The sequence below is a fragment of the Cetorhinus maximus genome, chromosome 11 (assembly GCF_964194155.1).
Source record: "Cetorhinus maximus chromosome 11, sCetMax3.hap1.1, whole genome shotgun sequence".
Lineage (NCBI taxonomy): Eukaryota > Metazoa > Chordata > Chondrichthyes > Lamniformes > Cetorhinidae > Cetorhinus > Cetorhinus maximus.
Window position 1 is genome coordinate 111,901,865 of NC_135889.1, and position 24,057 is coordinate 111,925,921.

The 24,057-nt window shown below is 43.3% G+C and overlaps 3 protein-coding genes across 3 annotated transcripts in view; all 3 read left to right on the forward strand.

Moving 5' to 3' along the window:
• Positions 1-24,057, forward strand: part of LOC144686219 (contactin-associated protein-like 5) — a 738,881-nt gene that overhangs the window by 297,631 nt on the left and 417,193 nt on the right. The window contains exon 9 of the mRNA XM_078551310.1: positions 2,486-2,747. Within this exon, the coding sequence (XP_078407436.1) occupies positions 2,486-2,747 (262 nt within the window). The remainder of the gene's footprint in view (positions 1-2,485; positions 2,748-24,057) is intronic.
• On the forward strand, positions 17,292-17,693 carry LOC144686835 (large ribosomal subunit protein P2-like). The gene has a single exon (XM_078552604.1). It carries the CDS (start codon positions 17,309-17,311, stop codon positions 17,642-17,644), a length of 336 nt encoding a protein of 111 aa, XP_078408730.1. The 5' UTR covers positions 17,292-17,308; the 3' UTR covers positions 17,645-17,693.
• LOC144686934 (small ribosomal subunit protein uS2-like) lies at positions 17,707-23,101 on the forward strand. Its single transcript, XM_078552779.1, is given in 2 exon segments — positions 17,707-18,417; positions 23,091-23,101. Coding segments are annotated over 2 exon segments (669 nt in total). The 5' UTR covers positions 17,707-17,759.

The window sequence follows — 24,057 nt, forward strand, 5'->3', positions numbered from 1 at the left end:
CTCCACCACATCCTCTGGATTCAATAGGAGGACCATCAAACAAATGCTAGTGTCCTTCTTGAAGCCAGATCCATAAGCTTTCAGTCAAAACTCCTGCAAAATCAGCTGCAATGGACTAGACACTGTGTCTGGATTGCTGAAAACCATTTTCCCCGCCATTTCCTGTTCTCTCAACTCTAAATGGCCAACATTCCAGGAGACGACAAAGAAGACATTCCAAAGACACTCTGAAGCTTTCCAGGAAGCACCGCAGCATTGACATTAATGACTGGGAGGAGCTTGCTACCAACCATTCAAAATGGCGACAACTTGTCCATCAAGATGCATCTCGATTTGAGTCCAAATGCCTTAATGATGAGGCAGAGCAGCAGCAGAGAAGGAAAGAAAAGGAAGCAAATCCTGCACTCCAGATCCCACTACCTCGTGGGACATCCTGCCTCATGTGCCCAAAGATCTGGGGGTCAACATTCACATGAAGACTCATGGCGGAAACTGGCGACCGTGAGTAGATGGCAGCCTCGAATTGAGGCACGGTGAACGTCGATAATAATTTACGACAGCCACAATGCACAGGCAGTGATGGAGCAGATTTTGCAGGTGGTGAAATGGCTGCCAGTCAAGCGGACTGCTTTGTTCTGGAAAAAGTAGAATCATTTACAATTCATTTAGGAAGTGGTGTGATAGAGAGCATCAACAATGAACACTGTAGTTTCTAGATTCTTGTGAAAATTCTGCCATTTGGTTACCTTGTACCCTCTTTTCATGTTGTTTGCAACTAGTCCATGGGGGAGGAAATTGAAATACTGCCTCAAGCTTGCTGACCCTGGGATGAGTGCGGAGGTTGCATGGTGCAGAGACGGACTGGCCAAAGGCCTGCCTCTGGGCTCTTTATTGAATTAAATGGAATAAAAAGATTAATGCAAAAAACAGCCCTCCAACCCTCACCCCTCACTCCCTCTGACCTCCCCATACACTCACCACTTCCCATCCATGCTAACCTATGCCACCTTATGCCCCGCCCACCCCCAGGGCCCCTCGCTATGCCAACCCATGCCCCTCTACCCAACCTCATGGCCCTTCATACTCCCTATGCTCCCCCATATCTCCATGGCCCTATATAGCACCTGTGCCAACTTAGTGGCAACTCATGCCATGCCAGCGGGTGCCTTAGACTGTGCATGCGCAGGCCCCAGCCCGACTCCAGTCCTGCCCATGAAAAAATAGGAAGTGCCATGTTTGGGGGGGGGAGGGGTGCTCAGGATTTCCGGGTTCGTCCACCACTTTCGCCATGACGGAAAGGCTCTCTGTCATGGTGAAAATCTGGGCCATTGGGTAAGTATTTAATCATTCTCTTTAGTTCACAGCAGTTCCAATTTGCAATTTAAAGACATTTACTTAACAATCAGGATCTGACAATGTGTAATGTAGACTGCTTCAGCCTACAAGTGTAGTTTTGTTAGCAAAACCCACAATTTTGGTACATATGATGGAGTTAGAATTTAACTGAGGGTGGACTTTGTGTGGGTGATGGGAGAATTGGCACCACCCGCCTGAAATTCCTGCGGAGAGGCCCAAATATTTTGAACACTGGGCGGTATTTCCATAATCCCAGTGATCTGCTAGTAGTGCTCAGGTGCTCAAACACTGTAAGATCATAAGATATAGGAGCAGAGGTAGGCCATTCAGCTCATCAAGTCTGCTCTGACATTCAATGAGATCATGGCTGATCTTAAAATCCTCAACTCCACTTTCCTGTCTTTTCCCTATATCCCTTGATTCCCTGACTGATTAAAAACCTGTCTATCTCAGCCTTGAATATACTTAACGACCCAGCTACTGCAGCCCGCTATGGTAAAGAATTCCACAGATTGACTACCCAGTGAGAGAAGAAATTCCTCCTCATCTGTGTTTTAAATGAGCACCTCCTTACTCTGAGATTATGCTCTCTGGTCCTAGACTCTCCCACGTAGGACCAGAGGGCATAATCTCAGGGTAAGGGGGGTGTCCATTTTAAACAGAGATGAAGAGGCAACTCCCAGGATGAGAGAGTGGGAATTCTGATGGCTCTACTCTGGGTGGGAGATACAAATGGGCCGCAACAGGTTGGAAAAGTTCAGTGGAGCCAAGAGGAACATCCAGCCTGCCATTGTCGAAACAATTGTGTTGGGGGTCATAGACACATCATAAGACCTTGAAATAAGGCTCCCATCTGGATCACCGAAGCAGAGATCCCAAGGAAAATGGAGCCAAGCAAAAACGAAGCTGTTAAGGGGCAATACGCACAGCTTTTCAGGTCACTCATGCATTGTAGTTGGTGGAGCAACATAACATTATGCTTAACGTACTTAAAAAATGTTCTTCTTTTTCACTTAATCTTGATTTACAAAGAACCCTGACATGTGTTTTACTCAATCAGACATTTTTTTTCTATGAAAAAGAAAACAACCGTTACAATATGTTTCCTTTTCTCTTCATATTTCTTTAGGGTAATGTAAGTTTTTCGTGCTCAGAGCCACACATTATTCCGGTCACGTTCATGGCTTCCAGCAGTTACTTGCTGCTGCCTGGCCCACCCCAAATGGACGGACTGTCTGTCAGTTTCCAGTTCCGCACATGGAACAAGGCTGGTCTGTTGCTGTACAATGGACTTCGTGAAGCATCTGGAGCCCTACAGATTCATCTCAGTGATGGAAAGCTGAAAATAACCATTCTGAAACTGTCAAGGACCCAAACTGACATTGCTACAGGTAATTGCAACAGTTGATTACTTCATGTTCGGTGAGAGCAAAAATATTGAAACTGAAAGTCAGACAAATCTCTTAGGTTTTAGGAAGGCATTTTTGGCAGACAATTAAATTTTTCTTCCTAGGGGTTGTGCGAATGTCAGTGGGTTTTTGCGTTAATGCTTCAGCACTTTGCAGAAAATGAGTTTTGTGAAGGCTTGAGAACTATTTATCATGCAGCCCTACAGCTTCAATACCTGGAATTTGGGAGGTCTAGACTGTCGACCATGGACCCAGCCTGCATCATCTGCATAGGGAGCTAAGTGTCAGACGGCAATAAGCTTATATGGCTCCTACCTGGAGCAAACATGCAGAGTTCCTAAGGAAATCCTGGCCGTGAGCAAGACTGGAACGTTCAGCTGTAGAGCCCAGGGCGTATAGGCTTATTGGTCCTAAAGAAAATATCCATCCAGGGAAAAAAATCATGAGGAGCTGAAAGAAAAGTAAGAGTGTGTATTTAAATAGCGTCTCTCACGTCCTCAGGACATCCTGAAGTGCTTTTCAGTTAACTAATTTGAAATTAATTTTCAATCATAGTCACTGTTAGGAACATAGCAGTCAAGCAGCACACAGTAAGCAGACAGAGTGCAGCTGAGGAAACTGAATGCTGACTTGGGGAAGAATTTTGCCCTTGGTGGGCGGGCGGGCCCCACCGGCTCGGCGGTGGGCGTGCAGCTGATCGCCGCCACCGAAACGGGCCCCGCCGCCATTTTAAGTGGGCGGGCCAATTAAGGCCCACCCAGCGGCCTGCCCGCTGGGAAACGCTATGCGCTTCCTGTGTGGGGGGGAGGGATTCCCCAACTGTCAAAGTGCGTTCTTTCACGCATCCGCGTGAAAGAGAGCACATCTCCCTGAGACTAAGTGGTGTCTCAGGGAGAGTGCTGAAAGTTTTATAAACTTCAAAAATAGAAAAATAAAAAAATTATTAACATGTCCCCCTCATGGGACAATGTCACACGAGATGGGACATGTTAATAAATATCACATAAACTTTATTCAAGCTTTTTAAAACAGACATGAATCCTCATCCCGCCAGTGGATGAGGTTTCATGTTTTTTCAGAAGCCCGCTGGGTCTCCTGGCCTGCCCGCCAGCCTTAAGGTTGGACAGGCAGGGCCTTTAATTGATTTAACTACCCTGTCAATGGCCTCAATTGGCCATTGACAGGTCGGCGGGCGCATAGCTGATTGCGTAGTCCGCCTTCCTTCCTGAATATTTAGATGGGGCAGGATGATGTCAGGGGTTCCCCCGATGTCATCCCGCGTCATTTTCCCGTCGGCGAGCGGGCCCCGCCACCAGCCCGCCGACGGAAAAATTTTGCCCTTGGAGTTTGGTGAGTGGGAGAGTTTAAAGTGTTAACTTTGATCTTAAGTTTTACTCTTAAAATCTAATCTAGTCTGTAATTAGCAGAAACTGGAAAGTACTGTGTAAGCAGGCTAAGTTCTTTTTTTCTTGCAGGGTAAACTCACTCTCTGCTGTGAGAGCTGAGTAGTTAATTAGCTAACTGGTTGAATCTCGTTACTCTAGCCCCAGTTCAGCTTGACTATAAATACAGGCCACTTCAGTGCAGCTAAGGCTAATGGAGTGCAGCTGAGAAAACTGAGTGCAGACTTGGAGTTTGGTGAGCGGGGGAGTTCAGTGAAGGGAGGGAAGGAGATGTTTGCTTCCTTTTTTTATCTTTCTCACCCTGTAGGAATTGGTTCTTGCTCTACTGTCGGGAAAGGAGTTTGCTGTCTGGTGAGTATCTGGTAAGTGGTTAAGGTCTATTTTATTCCTAAGGTCTAAAATAGTATACACATTGGTGGTAAATAATAAAATATATAAAAAAAAGCAACATAAATAAGTGAATAATATAATTAAGTAATTATTTAAAACACATTAAGGATGGCAGAAGAGGCGATGTATCAAGGCTTCAGCATGTGGAGTTCCTGGATAACATTGTGATCCAGGGCAAACACATCTGCAGTGAGTGTCTGCGGCTTGAGGGACTGCGGCTTAGAGTCATTGAGCTGGAGGCAGACTCTGCGGCTCATCAAGGAGGGGGAAAGTTACCTGGATGCTTTGTAGCAGGAGGCAGTCGCACCTCTTAGGATAGGGTCTTTTGATTTGGTCAGTGGTCAGGGACAGGAGGGTGTGACTGTGAGTTAGACAGGTAAAGGGACCCAGAGGGCAGGAGGCAGAAGTGTGAGCCTTTTCAATTGTCCAATAGGTTTGAGGTTCTCTCAGCATGTTTGGTTGAAAGCCGGGACTGCAGGGTGGATGAGAAAACTGACCGTGGTACAGGAAGCCATTCAATGGGGAGAGCAAAAAGGAATCTAGTGGTAGTAGGGGACAGTATAGTGAGGAGGGTTGACATTGTTCTCTGCAGCAAAGAGCAAGATTCCAGAAGGCTGTGTTGCCTGCCCAATGCCAGGCATTCAGGACAGCTGCTCAGGATTGGAGAGGAACTTGCAGTGGGAGGGGCAGGAGCCAGTTGTTGTGGTACACTTAGGTACCAACAGCATGGGTAGAACAAGGAAAGAGCTTCTGTATAGAGTATGAGGAGCTAGGGTTCCTCCTTGTGGGGCACTGGCACCAGTAGTGGGCAAAATAGGGGCTGTACCATTGGAATGGTCTACACCTGAACCGTGCTGGGATTAATGATCTGGTGAACTGTATAAGTAGGGAAGTAGAGAGTGTTTTAAACTAAATATGGGGGCAAGCAATCAAATGTGGCAAGATGTGATATATCAAAGAGTAGAGACAAGGTAAGAGAGGAAAATAGTAATATGGGAAATGAGGATTGGAGAATGGCAGGGAAGGGACAGAGGGAAAAAACCTAAGAATGCATCAGGAATCAAGACTAGATGTCATAAAGATAACAAAAAGGCAAAACTATAGGCTTTGTTTCTGAATGCGTGTAGTGCTCATAACAAAGTAAACAAATTGATAGCGCACAGGGAAGTAAATAAATATGATCTGATAGCTATTTAGGAGACATGGTTGCAGGGTGACAAGGACTGGGTCCTGCATATTTATATTCAAGAAGAATAGGAAGTTAGGTAAGGGTGGAGGTGCTGCACTGTTAATCAAGGATGGCATTTGTGCAATAATCACAGATGATCTTGGTTCAGGAGATCAGGATGTAGAGTCGGTTTGGGTGGAGATGAGGAATAGCAGGAGAGAGAAGTCCCTAGTGGGAGTGGTCTACAGGCACCCTAACAGTAACCGCAATGTAGGGCAAAGTATGAAATATTGGGTGCTTGTGATAAAGGGACGGCAAAAACCATGGGTTACTTTAATCTGCATATATACTGGGAAAATCAGAATGGCAGTTGTAACCTGGATGAGGAGTTCATAGAATGCTTTGGACATAGTTTCTTAGAGCAGCATGTCCTGGAACCAACCAGTGAGTAGGTTATATTAAACTTGGTATTGTGTAATGTGACAGGATTAATTAATGACCTCAGGGTAAAGGCACCCACAAATAGCAGTGACCACAATATGATTGAATATTACATCCAGTATGAAAGGGGGAAGAGTGGATCTGAGACTAGTGTTTGAAACTTAAATAAGGGCAATTATATGGGCATGAAAGTTGAGCTAGCTGAAGTTAACTGGATTACTAGGCTAGGGGATAGATCAATAGAGAAACAGTGGCAGATATTTAAGGGATTTTACGGAATACTCAGAATAAGTATATTCCTACTATAAAGAAAAATTCTAAATGCATGACTAGTGGTGAACTAAAGAAGTTAAGGAAAGCATCAAACTTAAGGATAAAGCATGTATCTGTGCAAAGATGAGTGGCTGGTCAGATGATTGGTCAGAATATGAAGAACGACAGAGAATGACTAAAGGGTTAATCAGGAGGAGGAAATTAGAGTATCAGAGGAAGCTAGCTAGAAATGTAAAAAATGGATAGCAAGAATTTCTACATGTATTTAAACAAGAAAATAGTAAGTAAAGTGAGTGTTGTTCCCCTGGAGAGTAAAAATGGTGAGTTAATAGTAGATAATAAGGAAATGACAGATGAAATGAACAAATATTTTGTTTCTGTCTTCACCGTGGAGGATATAAAAACACTCCAGTAAAAGCTATAAATCAGGATGTGGAGGGGAGAGAGGAACTTGGTGAAATTACAATTGCTAGGGAAGTGCTACTGAGCAAACTGATGGATCTGCAGGCTGACAAGTCTTTGGATCCAGATGGATTTCATCCCACGGTCTTAAAAGAGGTGGCTAATGAGGTAGTAGATAAATTGGTGTTTATTTTCCAAAATTCCCTAAGCTCTGGAAAGGCTCATTCAGACTGGAAAATAGCAAATATAACCCCTCCAATCAAGAAGGGAGGGAGGCAGAAAACAGGAAACTATAGACCAATTGGCTTGATGTCTGTCATGGGGAAAGTGTTAGTGTCAATCATTAAAGAGGTCATAGCTGGGCACTTAGAAAAACACAAGGAATTGGGAAGAGTCAGCATGGTTTGGTGAAAGGGAAATCATGTTTAACTAATTTATTAGAATTTCTTGAAGAAGTAACATGTGCTGTTGATAAAGGGGAGCCTGTAGAGGTTCTGGATTTGGATTCCCAGGAGCATTCAATAAGGTGCCAGGTCAAATAAAAATAAAAGTTTATGGTGTAGGGGGTAACATATTCGCCCAGATAGAGGACTGGCTGGCTGGCAGGCAGAAAACAGAGTATGCATAACTGGACCTTAGTCTGATTGGCAGGGTGTGACTAATGGACTCCCGCAGGGGTCTATGCTGAGGTGCCAACTTTATACAATTTATATCAGTGACTTAGGTGAGGGGAGCAAAGGCAGAGCAGCTAAACTTGAAATTGACACAAAGATTGGTAGGAAATTATGTTGTAAAGAAGACACAAGGATCTTGTAGACAAATATATATAAGTTGAGCGATTGGACAAAAATCTGGCAGATGGAGTATAATGTGGGAAAATGTGAAGTCGTTCGCTTTGGCAGGAAGAATAAGAAAGCAGAGTATTACTTAAATGGAGAATGACTGCAGAATTCTGAGGTGTAGAGGGATCTAGGTGCATTCATGCATGAGTCACAAAAAGTTAGTATGCAAGGTACAGCACGTAATCAAGAAGGCTAATGGAATGCTATCCTTTATTATGAGAGGAATTGAACATAAAAATAAGGGTTAACGTTTCGAGTTTGTATGACTGTTCTTCAAGAGTCATATGGACTCGAAACATTAACTCTGTCTTTCTCTCCACAGATGCTGTCAGACCTGCTGAGTTTTTCCAGCAAGTTTTGTTATTGTTTCAAATTTCCAGCGTCCGCAGTATTTTGCTTTTACAAAAGTAAGGATGTTACGCTTCAGTTATACAGGGTATTGGCGAGATCGCATCTCAAATACTGTGTGCAGTTTTGATCTCCGTATTTAAGGAAGGATATAAATGTGTTGGAGGCAGTTCAGAGGCGGTTTACTAGATTACTACTTTTAACAAAAGATTAAAACATTTATTTAATAAGAAAAGATAAACTATATTACAATACTCAATCACCCACAACTATACCTTTCCAGATATATACAGATTTGTAAGGGTAACACAAGTTACAAAAGCTATCTTATACTCTGATGTTCATGATGAGTACACAGTCCATGTAAACCAATAGGCAACCTGTGGTCAGACACTCCACGCTCTGAAACCAAGTGACAGATGCCAGATGCTATGGATCTCTCATCAACTCCCCTCAGACACTTGTCACACTGTGAGCCAACGGGTCTCACTGAACTCCATCTTCCACACGAGGTTTCCAATCTCCATTCTCCAAGAACTCGTCTTGGAATCTTCTCCCAAACCGACGCTTTCTTTTAGACGCCTTCCCACAAGGCTTCACCTTCAGGGTTTTGAAATCTCCTTACGATGTTCCTCTCCCCTGCGTCACCACATGCATTCAAGTGTTCCTCCATGCACTCTCTCTTACTGACTTATCTGTCCACAGTACACCACTGCTTCATATGGCCACAGCAAAGAGTTACAGATCTTCAGTTAACTCTTTGGACCTTCTGGCTTCTCACAAGCTTTTATCTCTTTAAGCTTCAAGCTTGGAGCCTTTCTCTGCTCCTCACTCTTAACTCCACTTAACAGGGCCCTTTCCAGGTTCGTGTCCTTCCTTGGACTAGAAGGTCTTCTTGGGACTGATTCCTGTTCCACCCCCCTAGATTTGGAGACCTTCTTTAACTTGGGACTAGCTATCTGCCCCTTCTAGATTGCTTCTGCTTGGCAGCTGTCTTAAAAACTGGCTGAACTCAAACAGCTTTCAAATCAAACTGCTGTTTCTAGTTTCTTCTGTGTGTATGTCTGTGGGAGGGACCTGCCTCTCCGGACCCCTGTTGCTAGGCGACAACCCAGTTTTCTTGTTTGTTTAACTTAGCTTCAACAGTCATAAAACTCTCATTAGAAATGCAGGCAGCTTTTAAAGTGAAATTAAAACTCAACTTGACCTTTTCTTAACACACAGATACAGAAATACACATCTGACTTAAACATTAAAGCTAAACCTCATTCCTAACACCCAAAAAAATACAAATATAACTTACTTAAACTATCTCTGTTTCCTAACACTGGAATGAGCGGGTTGTCTTATGAGGATAGATTGGACAGCCTGGGTTTGGTTCCACTGGAATTTACAAGAGTGAGGGGTGACTGGATTGAAGTATATAAGATCCTGAATGGTCTTGACAAGGTGGATGTAGAAAGGATGTTTCCTCTTGTGTGTGAGTCCAGAATAAGGGGCCCTGTTTTAAAATTAGGGGTTGCCTTTTTCAGACAGAGATGAGGAGGATTTCTTTCTCCCAGAGGGTTGTGTGACCTTGGAACTCTCTGCCTCAGAAAGCAATGGAAGCAGGGTCACTGAATATGAGGTAGATAGATTCTTGTTAGGCAAGGGAATCGAAGGGATATCGGGGGTAGATGGGAATGTAGAATTCGAAACATAAACAAATCAGCCATGATCTTATTGAATGGCAGAGCAGGCTCGAGGGGTCGAATGGCCTACTTATACTCCTACCCCTATTTCATATTATCTTATGTTTGTATAAGGTCCCTTAAGCAACACTGAGGTGATGATCGGGTAATCTGTTTTTTTAGTAATGTTGATTGCAGGAAAAATATTAGTCAGGACGCTAGGGAGCTTCTATCTTGCTCTTCTCTAAAAGAGTAACAGGAGATTGTTTGCATCCACCTAAAAGGGAAGTCAGGCCTTTTTATCCAACTCTGCCTCCAACAGGGCTGAGCTCCCTCAGTACTTCACTGGAGAGTCAGCCTAGATCATGTGCTCAAGTCTCTGGAGTGGGACTTGAACCCACAACCAAGGCAAGGGAACTCCAACTGATTCACAATTGACAAGTTACCCAAGTGTGGGCTTGGCTGACTCTCATCATATTTTACCATGGCTGATGCATGACTTTCTCTCCAAAAAAATGACCGTGCCAAATTACAACCTTAGTTGTGGCATGAAGTACAAGGTTAAAAGACTTGTACACTGCGATAGGATTTGCACTGCAGTTATGAAAATTTTGAACAATTTTTAATTTGAAATTTTTCTTTTGGTGTTAGATCAAACCAAAGTGCCACTCCACAACTTGTTCAAATCATAACTATCACAGAGTTTTAGAACAACTACTCCTTATTTTCTAAATATATTCAAATGACAAGCATTTTTAATTTAATCTAAATCCCAAACAAGTAAAATTTACTATACCACTTCTCAGCAGCAATTACACATTTCAATAATCATTCCATGCCTGGATGTGTCACTGAGGAAATTGAATATTGTGGCAGTTTCATTCGGAGGGACACAACCATTGACAGTAGAATTTCTGCAATTACATTGCCTGTAACTGCTTAACCTATTAAAGAAAGAAAATAACTTGCAATGTGTAGTAACTTATCATGTCCTCAGGAGCTCCCAAAGTGATTCACATCCCATTAATTATCTTTAGAAATATAGCCAGTGCTGTGACAGAAGTTAATTTCCTCACAGCAAGGTCCCACTAACAGTAAAGGAGAAAAACACCATTTAATCTGTTTTTAGCTGAAGGTAAATGTTGACCAGGACACTAGGAGAATTCCCTGTTCTTCTTCAGCTATTGCTATGAAATCTTTTACATCCACCTGGATAGATAGATAGGGTCTGGGTTTAATATCTCAAGTGAACAATGTCACCTTTCCCAATGCAACACTCACACAGCACTGCTCTGAGTAGAATGGCAATCATGTGGCTTTTTTTTTAAATATAGTTTTTAATATTCAATCGGAGGCTCTAGATTCATGGATCAGATAACCAAATTTTCACAAGCTAAATGTCAGTTCTGTTGTTGCACGGATTAGTGTTTGACAGATGTCTGCAAGTACATTTAAAGGAGGTCCTGTGGCTAGACTTCAGCTTCACACATAAAGTATAGCCCTATCTCTTTTAAAACAAAGTCAATAATCTATATTTCATCAGTTTGGTGATATGGGTAGTGAACTTTGCCTGCCCCTTCCCCCCCCCCCCACCTCCCAAACCAAGGTATAAGGTTATCTTGCATCAGTTTAAACTACTATGAACGATGTTCAGTTTTCAACTGTGGGCTGTGCAGTGGGAAACAAAATTATAAAGAATTATATTTAGAAATATTAAAATAGATAAGGATGCCAGTTTGGATAGAATAGGAAATAAATCAGGCTTCACAAGAACACAAGAAATAGGAGCAGGAGTAGACCACATGGCCTGTCGTGCCTGCATCGCTATTTAATATGACCATGGCTAATTTTGGGCTTCAACCCCATTTTCCCATCCACTCCCCATATCCCTTAGTTCCCTAAGAGACCAAAAATGTTTCTGTCCCAGCCTTAAATATATTCAATGATAGAGCATCCACAACCTTCTGGGATAGAGATTTCTAAAGATTCACAACCCTTTGAGTAAAGTAATTTCTCCTCATCTCCATCCTAAATGATTGGCCTCTTATCCTGAGACTGTGCTCTAATGTTTTAGATTCTTCGACCAGTGAAAGCAATCTCTCAGATCCAGATGACATCCACCCAACAGAACTGAAAGAGATGGGACAGGTGCATTTTGAGCTCCATGCCAATACCTCAAGAGCTCAATAGAATCAGACACTGTTCCTTTAAACTAAAAGATAGCTCAATAGCTCATGTGTTATTGATTTTCAAAATTGGGATAAGACAGAGTTAACAACAATAGTTTTACATTAGGAATCAGGCTAGTTTAGATCTAGTATTGTGTAATGAGGCATGGTTAATATGCTTGTCGTATAGAGGAGTCTGGGGAAGAGTGATCATAATATGACATGATTTTGCATTTAGTTTGAGGGTGATTCAATTAAGGGCAAAAGTAGGGTCTTAAATTTGAGCAATATATGTAGATACTATAGATCTGTTGGCTAAGGTAAATTGAGAAACTAGATTAAAAGATATGATGGCAGATAAGCAATGGCTAAAAAATAATTCATGATTCACAATGAATAAATATTCCCTTATAAAAAAGTGGTCCAAGGTGGCCAACAAAATAAGTTTATGGTAGTATTAGAGTAAGAAAAGAGGCTTAAATGATGGCTGGTTCTTAACAGCAAAGATCATGGAAAATCTTTTCACTGTAGTAGTTGGCATGATCTTTGGTGACTCAAAAGACATATTGTTAGTATGTAATAGGTTCTGTTGATGGGTGTTAAGTACCTAGTAGTTGAATGTAATAAGGTGAACAGTGTTGAGTATTAATTAGTTAATTATGCCCAGATGTGTATATAAAGAAAAATCAGCCAGTACTGGGAGGATTGTGTTAGAGTGGAGAATTAAGCACTACGGCAATCAATAGATAGTTTCCAAAAAAGCATTCTAGTCTCAGTGTCTTCTTCACAATCGGGCTTAGGACAAGATTTTCCACAACTGTTTTGTGAAAGGGAACCTTTTGATCAATGGAAAAAAAGTTGATGGCTCTAGCGCTTTCGCTTCCTGCCAGGAGCAAGATCTGCTGCACAGTGTTCTCGGAACTAAATGCTCAGGAACTGGACAATGAAGCAGGGCTGCGCATTCTCTTGAGATTCATGGATAAAATTTATATGGAAGATGACTTATTGAACACCTAGGAGGCTTGGCCGGACATTGATAAATTAAAGGAAAAGGATGATTCTTCAGTAGAGGAATACATCACGGAATTTAACCGACTATATATGAGATTGCAGCAATTCCACTTGGAAATTCCTAAATCAGTACTTGCCTTTAAATTATTGGGCTGTGTTAGGATATCAAACATGGATAGGGTCTTGATTTTAACTGGAGTTAGACTTAAAGAGAGATACTCTTTCGGATCAAATGTCCGAAGTCTTAAAAACATTTCTGGGAAACCATTTATTTCCGGCTGCTTTTATGGCACTTCAGCAGTAACACCAAAGATGGAGGACACAATGCGAGCAGCATTTCATGTCCATTCAAATATAGGGCCCAAACATCTGTATGAAAGAAAAATTACAAACAAGAAGTACGGGGACAGAGACCCTTTTGGGAGCTATAACTGGCGGCGGGAGTTGGGTAATTATGGAAGGAGGATGAATCCCAGGAATAACCAAAGGGTGGTCATCAGGTGCTTCGAATGAGGCTCTAAGTATCATTATGCATTGAATTGCCCAAAAATGAAAAATTGGATTTTTGAGTTAAGACATGACATGGAAGATATGGAAAGTGAGGAGGATGATACTGACCAATCAAAAGGAATCGTATTGGTGACCAAAAGTTTCAGTCTGGTAGTGAGTATCCGAGGGTTTTCTGCCTGTCGGGTCACGCAGGCGCATGAAAGAGCGCAGATCTTCCTGAGACTAAGTGCTACCTCAGGGAGATCGCTTACACTTCTAAAAATATGAAAATTAGAAAAAGAAAAATTCCCTAACATGTCCCCCTCATGTGATAATGTCACATGAGATGGGACATGTTCATAATTTACATTATAAGTTTATTAAACTTTTTAAATCCCAGCATGAAACCTCATCCTGCCGGTGGATGAGGTTTTATGTTTTATCTATTTGCCGCTGGGACTCCTGGCCTGCCCACCAATATGAAAGGTTGGACGGGCAGGTCCTTTAATTGTTTAAATGATCCTGTCAATGGCCTCAATTGGCTATTGACAGGTCGGCGGGCCCACAGCTGATTTTGCTGCGCCCCCGCCTTCCTGAAAATTTAAATGGGGCGGGGTGACGTCGGGGGTTCCACCCAATGTCATCTCACGTCATTTTACGCATCGGTGAGCGGGCCCCGCCCCCTGCTCGCCAACGGCAAAATTCTGCCCCTAGTCACAGATTTGTTCAATTGCGCAGTTCTAGACAGTGGGTGTATGTCCACGATATGTAGAGTGGACTGGCTAAACTGTTACATGGATTCTTTAAGTAAGGAACACAGAAGTAATGTCAAAGAATACAATTCTTCTGTTTGTTTCAGGTTCGGTGATGGTAACGCATTGAAATCACTAAAAAGAATAGTAATTCCATGTAAAATTGAATGGGGAAATTACGTAATCAATACTGATATATGGAGTGAAATACCTTTACTGTTAAGTAAGCTTTCAATGATAAAGGCTCAGATGAAGTTGGACATGGAGCATGATAAAGCGATTGTCTTTGGGAGATCTGTAGATTTACAATTTATGCAGTTGGGGCATTATTGTGTTCATTGAAGGCCTATCATCTCTAGACAGAATGTTAAACAGGCATTAAAGGCAGCTGGGGATAAGGATTTAAAAGAGATGAAGCAAATAATTAGAAAACTACATCAACAATTTGAACATAAGAAATAGGAACAGGAGTAGACCATTCGGCCCCTCGAGCCTGCTCCGCCATTCAGTAAGATCATAGGTGGCTACGTATGGAGAAAGTACTTCCCAATGGTAGAAAACCAGACTCGTAACTTGGGGATTTGAGGAAAAACTTAGTAATCAGGAAGTTAGAGTAGACTCCACAACAGTGGCGAATGTAAGTTTCCTAATACTTTTTGCGACATGCTCATGGGAATGTAAATCCAGGATTTTTGCAAGTGGACTAATTTGGAGGCTAAACATGCTGTTTATGGGCTAAATAATGCATTCAGGGCCAGACATTTTTCACATAGGCCTGTCCTGCAAACATCTGATTGCTGGATCTGCTTTTAGCTGAAGGCAATGTTTTATTGTGCTCTGCGCGTGGGCGCACGCCCAACACGCCCCAGCGTAAAATGACGCACGATGACATTGGGCGTGTGTCCCAACGTCATCGTGCAGCCTTGCTATATTTTGTTTGGCGGGCGCATGCTGGAGTCGGCTGCACACCCGCCGATAATTAAAAGGCCTATTAAGGCCATTAACAATCTAATTAAATTCAAATTTACACAGCCCATCCAACCTAATGGTTGGCAGGCAGGCGAAAAGGCCAGGCGGCCTTAACATTTTTTAGGAAACCTCATCCACAGGCGGGATGAGGTTTCTTAAAGCAAATAAACATTAAATACATTTTTTTTTAATTTAAAAATGTGCCCCATGTTTTATTCAATTTTTATTCTCTCCATTTTTTTTTTACACAGTGCTTCAATCTCCCTGAGGCTCGGCTCTCCCTCCTCCCCCCGACTGTACAGGCAGCGCTTAGCGCTGCCGCTCACGATGCACGCAGTGCAGGCCTTAATTGGCCCGCCTGCGTGAAATCGCGGTGCGCAGCCAATTGCAATGGCGGTTGGCTTCCCGACTACCCCTGCGCGCCCCCGCTTAGCAACCCCGCCAAGGGCAAAATCCTGCGCATTGTTACTATGAAGGAAAATTGCAGGCATTTTCATAATGCACGTAGATGATTTCCTGTGGGGGGAATCTGCAACGCTTGAGAAATTTGTGATAGAAAAAATTACACAGGAATTCATAATTGAAAGTCCGGCTCCTGGAGCTTTTAAGTATATAGGGTTTGGCAATAGGTAGAATAAGTTGGGAATAACCCTGAAACAACAGTCTTATCTAGAAAATGTTAATACGATCCTGATAAATCAGGCCAGATCCTCACAAAAGGAATTCTGTACAACCAAGGAAGAAGCAGATCAATTAAGAAGCTTAATTGGGCAATTAAACTGGTTATGCACACAAACTGGACCAGATGTGTGCTATGATGTATTAGAATTGAGCACCATGCTGAAATATGCCGCTGTTGGTAAAAGCAAGTAAGGCACTGAAGAAATTAAGCTTAGAAGAATGTACAGTCAGATTTCCGGACCTTGGTGACCCAGAAGGGATGAAATTAGTCATTTTTAGTGACATCTCACACACTAACCTTCCCAATAGTAATTTAAGTACAGCAGGGTTCATTTTTTTTTAGTGGGAAGAAATGATAAATGTTGTCCATTAGCATGGAATCGAAAAAAAATAAGGAAGCTAGTTAAAAGCACCTTAGCTGTGGAGACACTGGCACTGGTGGAAGTGACAGATATGGTTCTGTATTTATTGGGTAGAATCTTCGGCGTAAAATGGCGCGCGGTGATGTTGGGCGAGCGTCCCGACTTCACCGTGCGGTATTTAGATTTTCAGTTTGGCTGGGGTGCAGCTGAGTTGGCTGCGCGCCCGCCGAGCTTTCAAAGGCCTATTAAGGCCATTTAAAAAGCCGATAAAGCAATTAACTGAGCTGCCTGTCCAGCCTTAAGGTTGGCGGGCAAGCGAAGAGCCCAGGTGGCCTTCGCATTTTTCATGGAACTTCATCCACAGGCGGGACAAGGTTTCATGAACTTTTTTAAGGTGTTTGAAAAATTTTTAGTAAAATTAATGGGCATGTTCCAGCTCATGTGACAGTTTCACATGAGGGGGACATATCCTTAACATTTTTTTAACCTTTATTCAATGTTTTATAAGTGAAAGTAATCCCAACGGTTAGCGGACAGGCAAATCGGCCAGGCGGCCTTTACATTTTTCATAAAGCCTCATCCAAGGGCGGGATGAGGTTTCCATTATGAAATAAAATATAAATAAAAATCTGGGGGCAGCATTTTTATCACCTAGATTTTCAGGTGCCTGATTGTGATGCTCGGACATTTTCTTCTGCTTTTTAAAACTTCGCTGGAATATTTTTGGGTCTGCAGCTCCCTGAGGCAGCTCTCTTGCCTTCAGGGAGCTTTCTCTCAGCACTCGCCCACACTTGCATTGACGTCATCGCCCGCCCTCCTCCCACCCCCAGTCCGGCAGCGCTGAGCTTTTCAGTGCACTCTTCACATTGGCTGGCTGTTAATTGGCGGTGTGAACTCGCGGGCGGAGGCAGATCACGGTCAGTGGTCTGTTTCCCAAACGATCCCAGGCCCGCCGATCCTGCCCACCAACTGAGCTAAAAATTCAGGCCTATGACTAGTTTTTGTTTGCACATCAATTTAATTTAAAAAGAGGGAACCTGCTGATATCTAATAGGTTCTGCTGATGGAAGTTAAATACCCAGTAGTTGAAGATAACAAGGTGAACAGGCGTTGGGCATTGATTAGTTAATCATACTCAGGTATGGATATGAAGAAGAGTCATCCGCTTGCCAAAATGCGTTACATCGCAGCTTACCTCCTTGCCGTGTTGGGTGGCAATGAAGCCCCATATTCAAAGGATATCAAGAAGATTCTTGACAGTGTTGGTATTGAAGCTGATGATGAACGATTGAATAAGGTCATCAGTGAGCTGAAAGGCAAGAATGTGGATGATGTCACCACTGCAGGCAATGCCAAGCTTGCAAGTGTCCCTGCTGGAGGTGTTGCAACTGCTGGTGCTACAGGTGGTGCTGCTCCAGCTGCAGCTGCTGTTGTTGAAGAAAAGAAAGAGGAGAAGAAAGAAGAGTCTGAAGAATCAGATGATGACATGGGCTTTGGTCTCTTTGATTAAATACAAAACTGTCTTTAAAATAAACTGTTCTGTGTTCTTAAAAAAAAAACATCTGAGCTTCCACCCGGCGTTGTACTGGGTGGCCCGTCGTTGCTTTTAACGGGAAACGTTCACAATGTCCGGGGGTCTCGATGTGCTGCAGATGAACGAGGAGGATGTCCTCAAATTCCTTGCCGCTTCTACCCACCTGGGCAGCACCAACCTGGACTCCCAGATGGAGCAGTATGTCTACAAGAGGAAAAGTGATGGTATCTATATCATCAACCTGAAGGAGACATGGGAGAAATTGCTGCTTGCTGCTCGTGTCATTGTCTCTATCAAGAGCCCAGCTGACATCTGCGTCATCTCCTCCAGACCGTTTGGGCAGCGCACTGTGCTGAAGTTTGCTGCTGCCACTGGTGCCACCCCCATTGCTGGAAGATTTACCCCGGGTACGTTCACCAATCAGATCCAGGCCGCCTTCAGGGAGCCCCGTCTGTTGGTGGTGACAGACCCTCGACAGGACCATCAGCCCTTAACTGAAGCACCATAAGTTAACATCCCCACCATTGGCATGAGCAACACTGACTCGCCCCTGTATTACGTGGATATCGCAGTCCTGTGCAACAACAAGAGTGCCCGCTCCATTGGTCTGATGTGGTGGATGCTTGACCGGGAAGTTCTGCGTATGCGTGGTACCATTAGTCGCGAACATCCGTGGGAGGTGATGCCTGATCTGTACATCTACAGGGATCCTGATGAGATTGAGAAGGAGGAACAAGCTGCTGCAAAAAGTAAAAAACAAAAAATAAACATTCTAGACTGTGCCTTCTTTACAACCAGGCTTGGGAGTTTCTCTGACACAAATTATTGCTTTGCTGGCTCTTCAGCAGTTGGGCCACAGGAACTCCTAATTTGGAAGGTATCTGGTAGAAGGTTGCCTGCGCCTTCCTTCAGCAGCCTCATACCTGTTTCAAAATGTCAGTTCGCCTTTCTGGTTATTGTGCACCGACTGTCTCTGTCGGCAGCTTCCTGCTCTCACACCCATTGGTCAATATCAGCCAGAGAGAGCTGTCTTTCCAGCTGGTGTTTAAAGGGCAACATTTTTAGCTCAGCGGGCGGGCGCACGCCTGACCCGCTCAAGCGTGAAATGAAGCGCATTGATCTTGGCCGAGCGTGCTGATGTCAATGCACAGCCACACGATAGTTAATTAAGGCACTTACTAAAATAAGATCTTGTGGAATCAATAGGAATTTGATGCATTAGATTAGGAATTGGCTCCAAGCCTATAGGCAGAAAGTTGTAGTCAATGGTTGTGGATCAGCCTGGTGGCTAGTGGTGTTCCATAGGGATCAGTGTTAGAACCAGTACTTTTTCACTATTTTCATTCATTGCCTGGACATTTATATTGGGTGTATGGTCAGCAAGATTGTAGATGATATAAGAATATTTGAAAGTGTTAAGACTGTAAGAGAGTACAATATTCTGTAAAAAATATAGATACACTGGTGGAATGGGTCAAACAATGTCAAAAGGCAATTAACCTAGACAAGTGCGATGTGATCCATGTTGGCAGGCCCAACACAGAATATAATTACCACTTACAGGCAATGTTACTGAATTCAGTTAAGAAGGAAAAGCATTGAGATGTTACTGTGCAAGGTTCATGACCAAAGCAGAGAAACCATCACTAAAACAATGAACAGTTAATGGAACCATTCAGTACAAGTCAAAGGACACCATTCACTCCTCATATAGGACCTTGGTTAGTCTGCTTTGATAGTACTAAGTCCAGTTTTTGTCCCCTTTCAATGTGGCTTTGGAATGGGTTTACAGGAGAGCCACAGGAATAGTTCCCAGCTTAGAAGATTTTATTTACTCAGATAAGCTTACAGCTAGATCTATTTACTTTAAAGCAGCAGAGAATTAGGGATGGCCTGATACGGGCATATAAAATAATGAGATGGCTGGAATGTGTTCCCAGTGATAGATTATTTCAGTTTTGACAGATTGAGGAGGGCTAGGGGGGGTCATGCATTTAAACCAGGCAAGAGTAGGAATAGGTTAGCTGTGAGGCGGTTCTTCTTCTTAAACAGAATAGTGAACTGGAATAAGTTGATGGTACATGAGGAATGTATTGGCTTTCAAGTGCCTTCAAAAGAGAGTGGATTTGTTCTTGGCTGGGGCAGAGATTGGGAGCTGAATTTTACCAGCCCTTTGGGGATGGGCTAGGTGGTGAGGTGGCCTGTAAAATGGTGAGGAAAGGCATAATTATGGACTAATTCTGGGAGAATTGGTTGTCTGCTTAAAGAACAGTATAACATATACCTGATGGTGTTTTCTTTTGGTTGGGTAAAAGTTTCTTAAAGTTTAGGTTGCCTACTAAAAAGAAATGTTTAGTCAATGTGCTTTTAGTCTGGTGTTACAGTAAAAGTCTTAAAACATGACATTTTGTTATGTTACCCTTTCAGCTATTAACTGGAAGACCAAATGTCTTTCTTTTTTAAAGTTATCAGTCTGTATGAGGGTTGGAACAACATCCCCATTTCTAACCTTTTGATGGAGGGAGGGTCATTGATGAAGCAGCTGAAAATGGTTGGGGCTAGGATACTCCCCTGAGGAACTCCTGCAGCAATTGAGATGACTGAGAAGATTGGCCTCCAACAACCAGAACCAACGTCCTTTGTGCTAGGTATAACTCCAACCAGTGGAGAATTTTCCCCAGAATGGGAAGTGCCCAATTTACTATAGATTATGAACTAAGTTCAGAGACCAGATGCAGGGAAGACTGGAAAAAACATCAGGTGCTGACCTGAAATCATGCCTGCAGATTCAGTCTCCCATAACCTTGAGTTCCTAAACTTGGCTGTGCTTTTGCAAGGAGATAAAAGGGAGCTCCTTTAATTAAAAAAAGAGACAATGGCCTGATTTTACCTTTAGCAGGCACGCCCGATCGGCAGGCCCGGGAGCAGACGGGAAACGGACTGCTGACTGCGATCGGCTCCCGACCGCAATTTCATTGGCCAATTAACGACCAGCCAGCGTGAAAGGCGTACTGAGATGCTCAGCGCTGCCGGGGTCGGGGAGGGGAGGGGGGGGTGAGTGATGAAGTCACCACGGGTGCGGGCGAGCGCTGCGAGAAAGCTCCCTGAGGGCAAACAGCTGCCGCGGGCCTGAAAATCATCAAATAAAGGCTTTAAAAGTTGGGAAAAAAAAATGTCCATGCATCACAATCAAGCAGCTGAAAATACAACGGATAAAAATGCTGCCCACAGATATTTATTTTTATTTTGTTTCATGATGGAAATTTCATCCCACCCTTGGATGAGGTTTGATGAAAATGCAAAGTCTGCCTGGCCGATTCCCCCGTTCACCAACCGTAAGGTTGGACAGGCCACAGAAAATCGGAGCCAATTGCGCCACTAATGCACGTATGAAGAGATATTAATGTCAATAAAGTTACTGGAAATTATTTTTAAATGGGAATTGTAGTTGGGTCTGTGTATGTATGTGGCTTACTTGGATTAAAGCCAGCTAGTCTTGGTGCTTTGATGTTTAGTAGTTTTGAGATATTATTTAGATAAATGTGAGAAGGTAAAGCATAAATTTGCATTTGTTCAATAAACCATTCGAAAGAATGGGTAAAATCTTGCACCTAGCTGGGAGACACTAAGCAACGTGTTTATGTTATTAATAAAACTAATGGGATGAAAATGTTATTGTGAGAAGATGTGACACTAAAAGCTGAGGATACAATGGAAAATTTACATTCAAAGGGGAAACTAGGTATAAACAGAAGGGAGTTTGTATGTGTAAGGCAGAGGCATTTAAAATCTAACCCGCCTGTACGCCTACAGCTGTGCCTGCAAAGGAACCAACTTGCAAGGAACCTCGTTTTGAATTTGTAAAGTCAAACGTGCTTTGCCTGGTGTCTGCTGAAAGTCTAAGGCCTGGATTTTTCAGTTGGCATGAGGGGGCGGGCCCAACACGCTGGCATGTAAAATGATGCGCGATAATGTCGGGCCTGCATCCCGGCGTCGTCGTGCTGTCTCGCGATGTTTCGTTTGGCGGGTGCTCAGCCGACTCCGGCAGGCGCCCGCCGGTATTTAAAAGGCCCATTAAGGAAGTACTTAAGTTCAACTTTACTCTGCCCTTCCAACCTTATGGTTGGCAGGCAGGCGAAAAGGCCAAGCAGCCTTCACGTTTTTTTAGGAAACCTCATCCACGAGCGGGATGAGGTTCCCTAAAGCTTTGAAAATTAAAATTAAAAGTTTTTCTGAAAAATAAAAACTAGTCCCATTTCATGTGGCGCAGTCACATGAGGGGACATGTTTCATTAAATTGTCATTGCTTTTACTTATTTTTTTTAACAATTGCTTCAATCTCCCTCAGGCAGCTCCATGCCTCAGGGAGATTGAAGTGCTCTCCCTCCTCCCCCTGCCTGCACAGGCCGCGCTGAGCGCTACCGCTTGCGTAGTACGCTGGGTGGGCCATAATTGTGAAACGGTGCAGCGGAGCTGAACGCAGGCAGCGGTCAGCTCCACAACTGCCCCTGCCCGCTTTCCCCCTGACATGGGGAAAATTCAGACCAATGGGTTACTGTTGCCTTGGTGCAAATTTACCTGGGAGTGATTAATTTGGGGATTTGTGAAAAGTTTTTATGGTGGTAATTTGTAGACAATTATGTGTGTGTGTTTAATTTGATGTTAAATTAATAAATGTTTAATTTAGTTTTATTTAAAAAACCTCGTGAGGCTCGGCGGTCTTATTCCTGAATTCAGAGCTGCATCTCAAACAAACCAATTGAAAATAGAGGTTATGACAGTTGTCCAATTTTCCCCTCCGGGATTTAAACAACTCAGCCTCTACCAGCTGCTGTGTCATAACAATGGGCTTAATTGCCCTCTTAATTGTCAGTGCGCGCGCTTCGAACTTTAGCGCGTGCCCGCCGAGCGAAACATCACGCAAGTGCGCGATGACGTCGGGATGCTCGCCCGATGTCTTCTCGTGTGATTTTACGCCCGATCGTGTCAGGCACGTGGCCACCCATGGGACGTAAAATTCAGCCCCTTGAGTTTGACAACTGGGGGTGGGGAGGGGGTGGTGGTGGAGGTAGGATAGAAATGGTCCTCTCCTGCACTTTATAATGTTTAGTTAGGGATTGTGGTCAACAGTCGATCTTTGTCTATCAGGCACGGGAAGGTGAGAAATTGAAGGGGAGTGCATAGAAAAGTCTAGATATGTCTCTGCGTTGGAGCTGTACTAGTAATCTCCAGAGTAATTCAATAGCTATTTGTGAGTAGTCTGGAATAGTTAATCAAGTTTTCTATCCTAGCCTGCAAAGGAAGATGATGGATTCTGACCACACGCTGAATGTGATATTATGTTAACAGTCTTTCATACTTGTAAATGGTGGATATAATGTAATGTTCTGGCTTTCTACTATGATTTTCCCTTTTATTTCAGAAAAATGGTGATGGGTAATAGCAGTATGCACTTTTGATTGTTGGTACAATAGGAAAAAAAAAAGCAATTACCCTTCCCCTGACCTGAAACATGCCTCTAGTTCATGCACGTTGATGCTACCTCTGGTCACACATGGTCTTCCATGAATCAGAGCAGGAGATACAAACTCCTTCATTCCAGAAGGGGGACTTTCTTCAATAAGTTTCATATTTCTTTTGCCTGGTCCGTACTTCGTGTCATTTACATAAATGGTGCTTAACATCACACCTCTGACACAGATCTGAACACAGCACGTTAGTTTAAATTCATTTTTTGGGCTGTGCTTATTGCTGGCAAGGCTGGGATTTATTGCCCATCCCTGGTTGCCCTAAAAAGTTGGCGGTAAGCCTTCCTATTAAACCACTGGCACCAGTTTGACACAAGGAAGTGACTCAACAGGCCACTTCAGAGGGCAGTTAAGAGCAAACAGAAATGATGTGGCACTGGGGTCACATACAAGCTAGAATGGGTAAGATTAGCAAGTTCCCTTCCTATAAAGAGACTAGTGAGCCAGTTGGGTTTTTAACCACAGTCTGACAGCTTTATAGTCTAGAATAAGTGCAGATTTCTGACAGAAATATTAATGACTAGATCCTCTTATCCAGTTACTGATAACTACAACTAAGCTAGAAGATAGATTACAACTTCCAGTGGGGATTAGCATGTTGGCAGTAAACTATACACCTTGAATAGGCATTCCAACGGAACTTGCCTGCTGCGGGCCAGCAGAACATTGGATGCCCAGATTGGGGATCCAGTTGGTAAAATGACGTGCCCTATTAGGGTAGGATTTGCAATTGTGGGGAGAGAGGGGAGCCCAGAGCAACAGCGGTTCATATTTTTTTTGAGTCCAGACGAGCTCTCCCTGCCTCCCCTAAACCCACAAAAAATAATTTTAGCCCTCAGAGAGTCTCTTCTGCTGTTTCAC

Bases quoted from the DNA above. Each gene is read 5' to 3' on its own strand.
- LOC144686835 (XM_078552604.1), top strand. From the start codon at position 17,309: ATGCGTTACATCGCAGCTTACCTCCTTGCCGTGTTGGGTGGCAATGAA.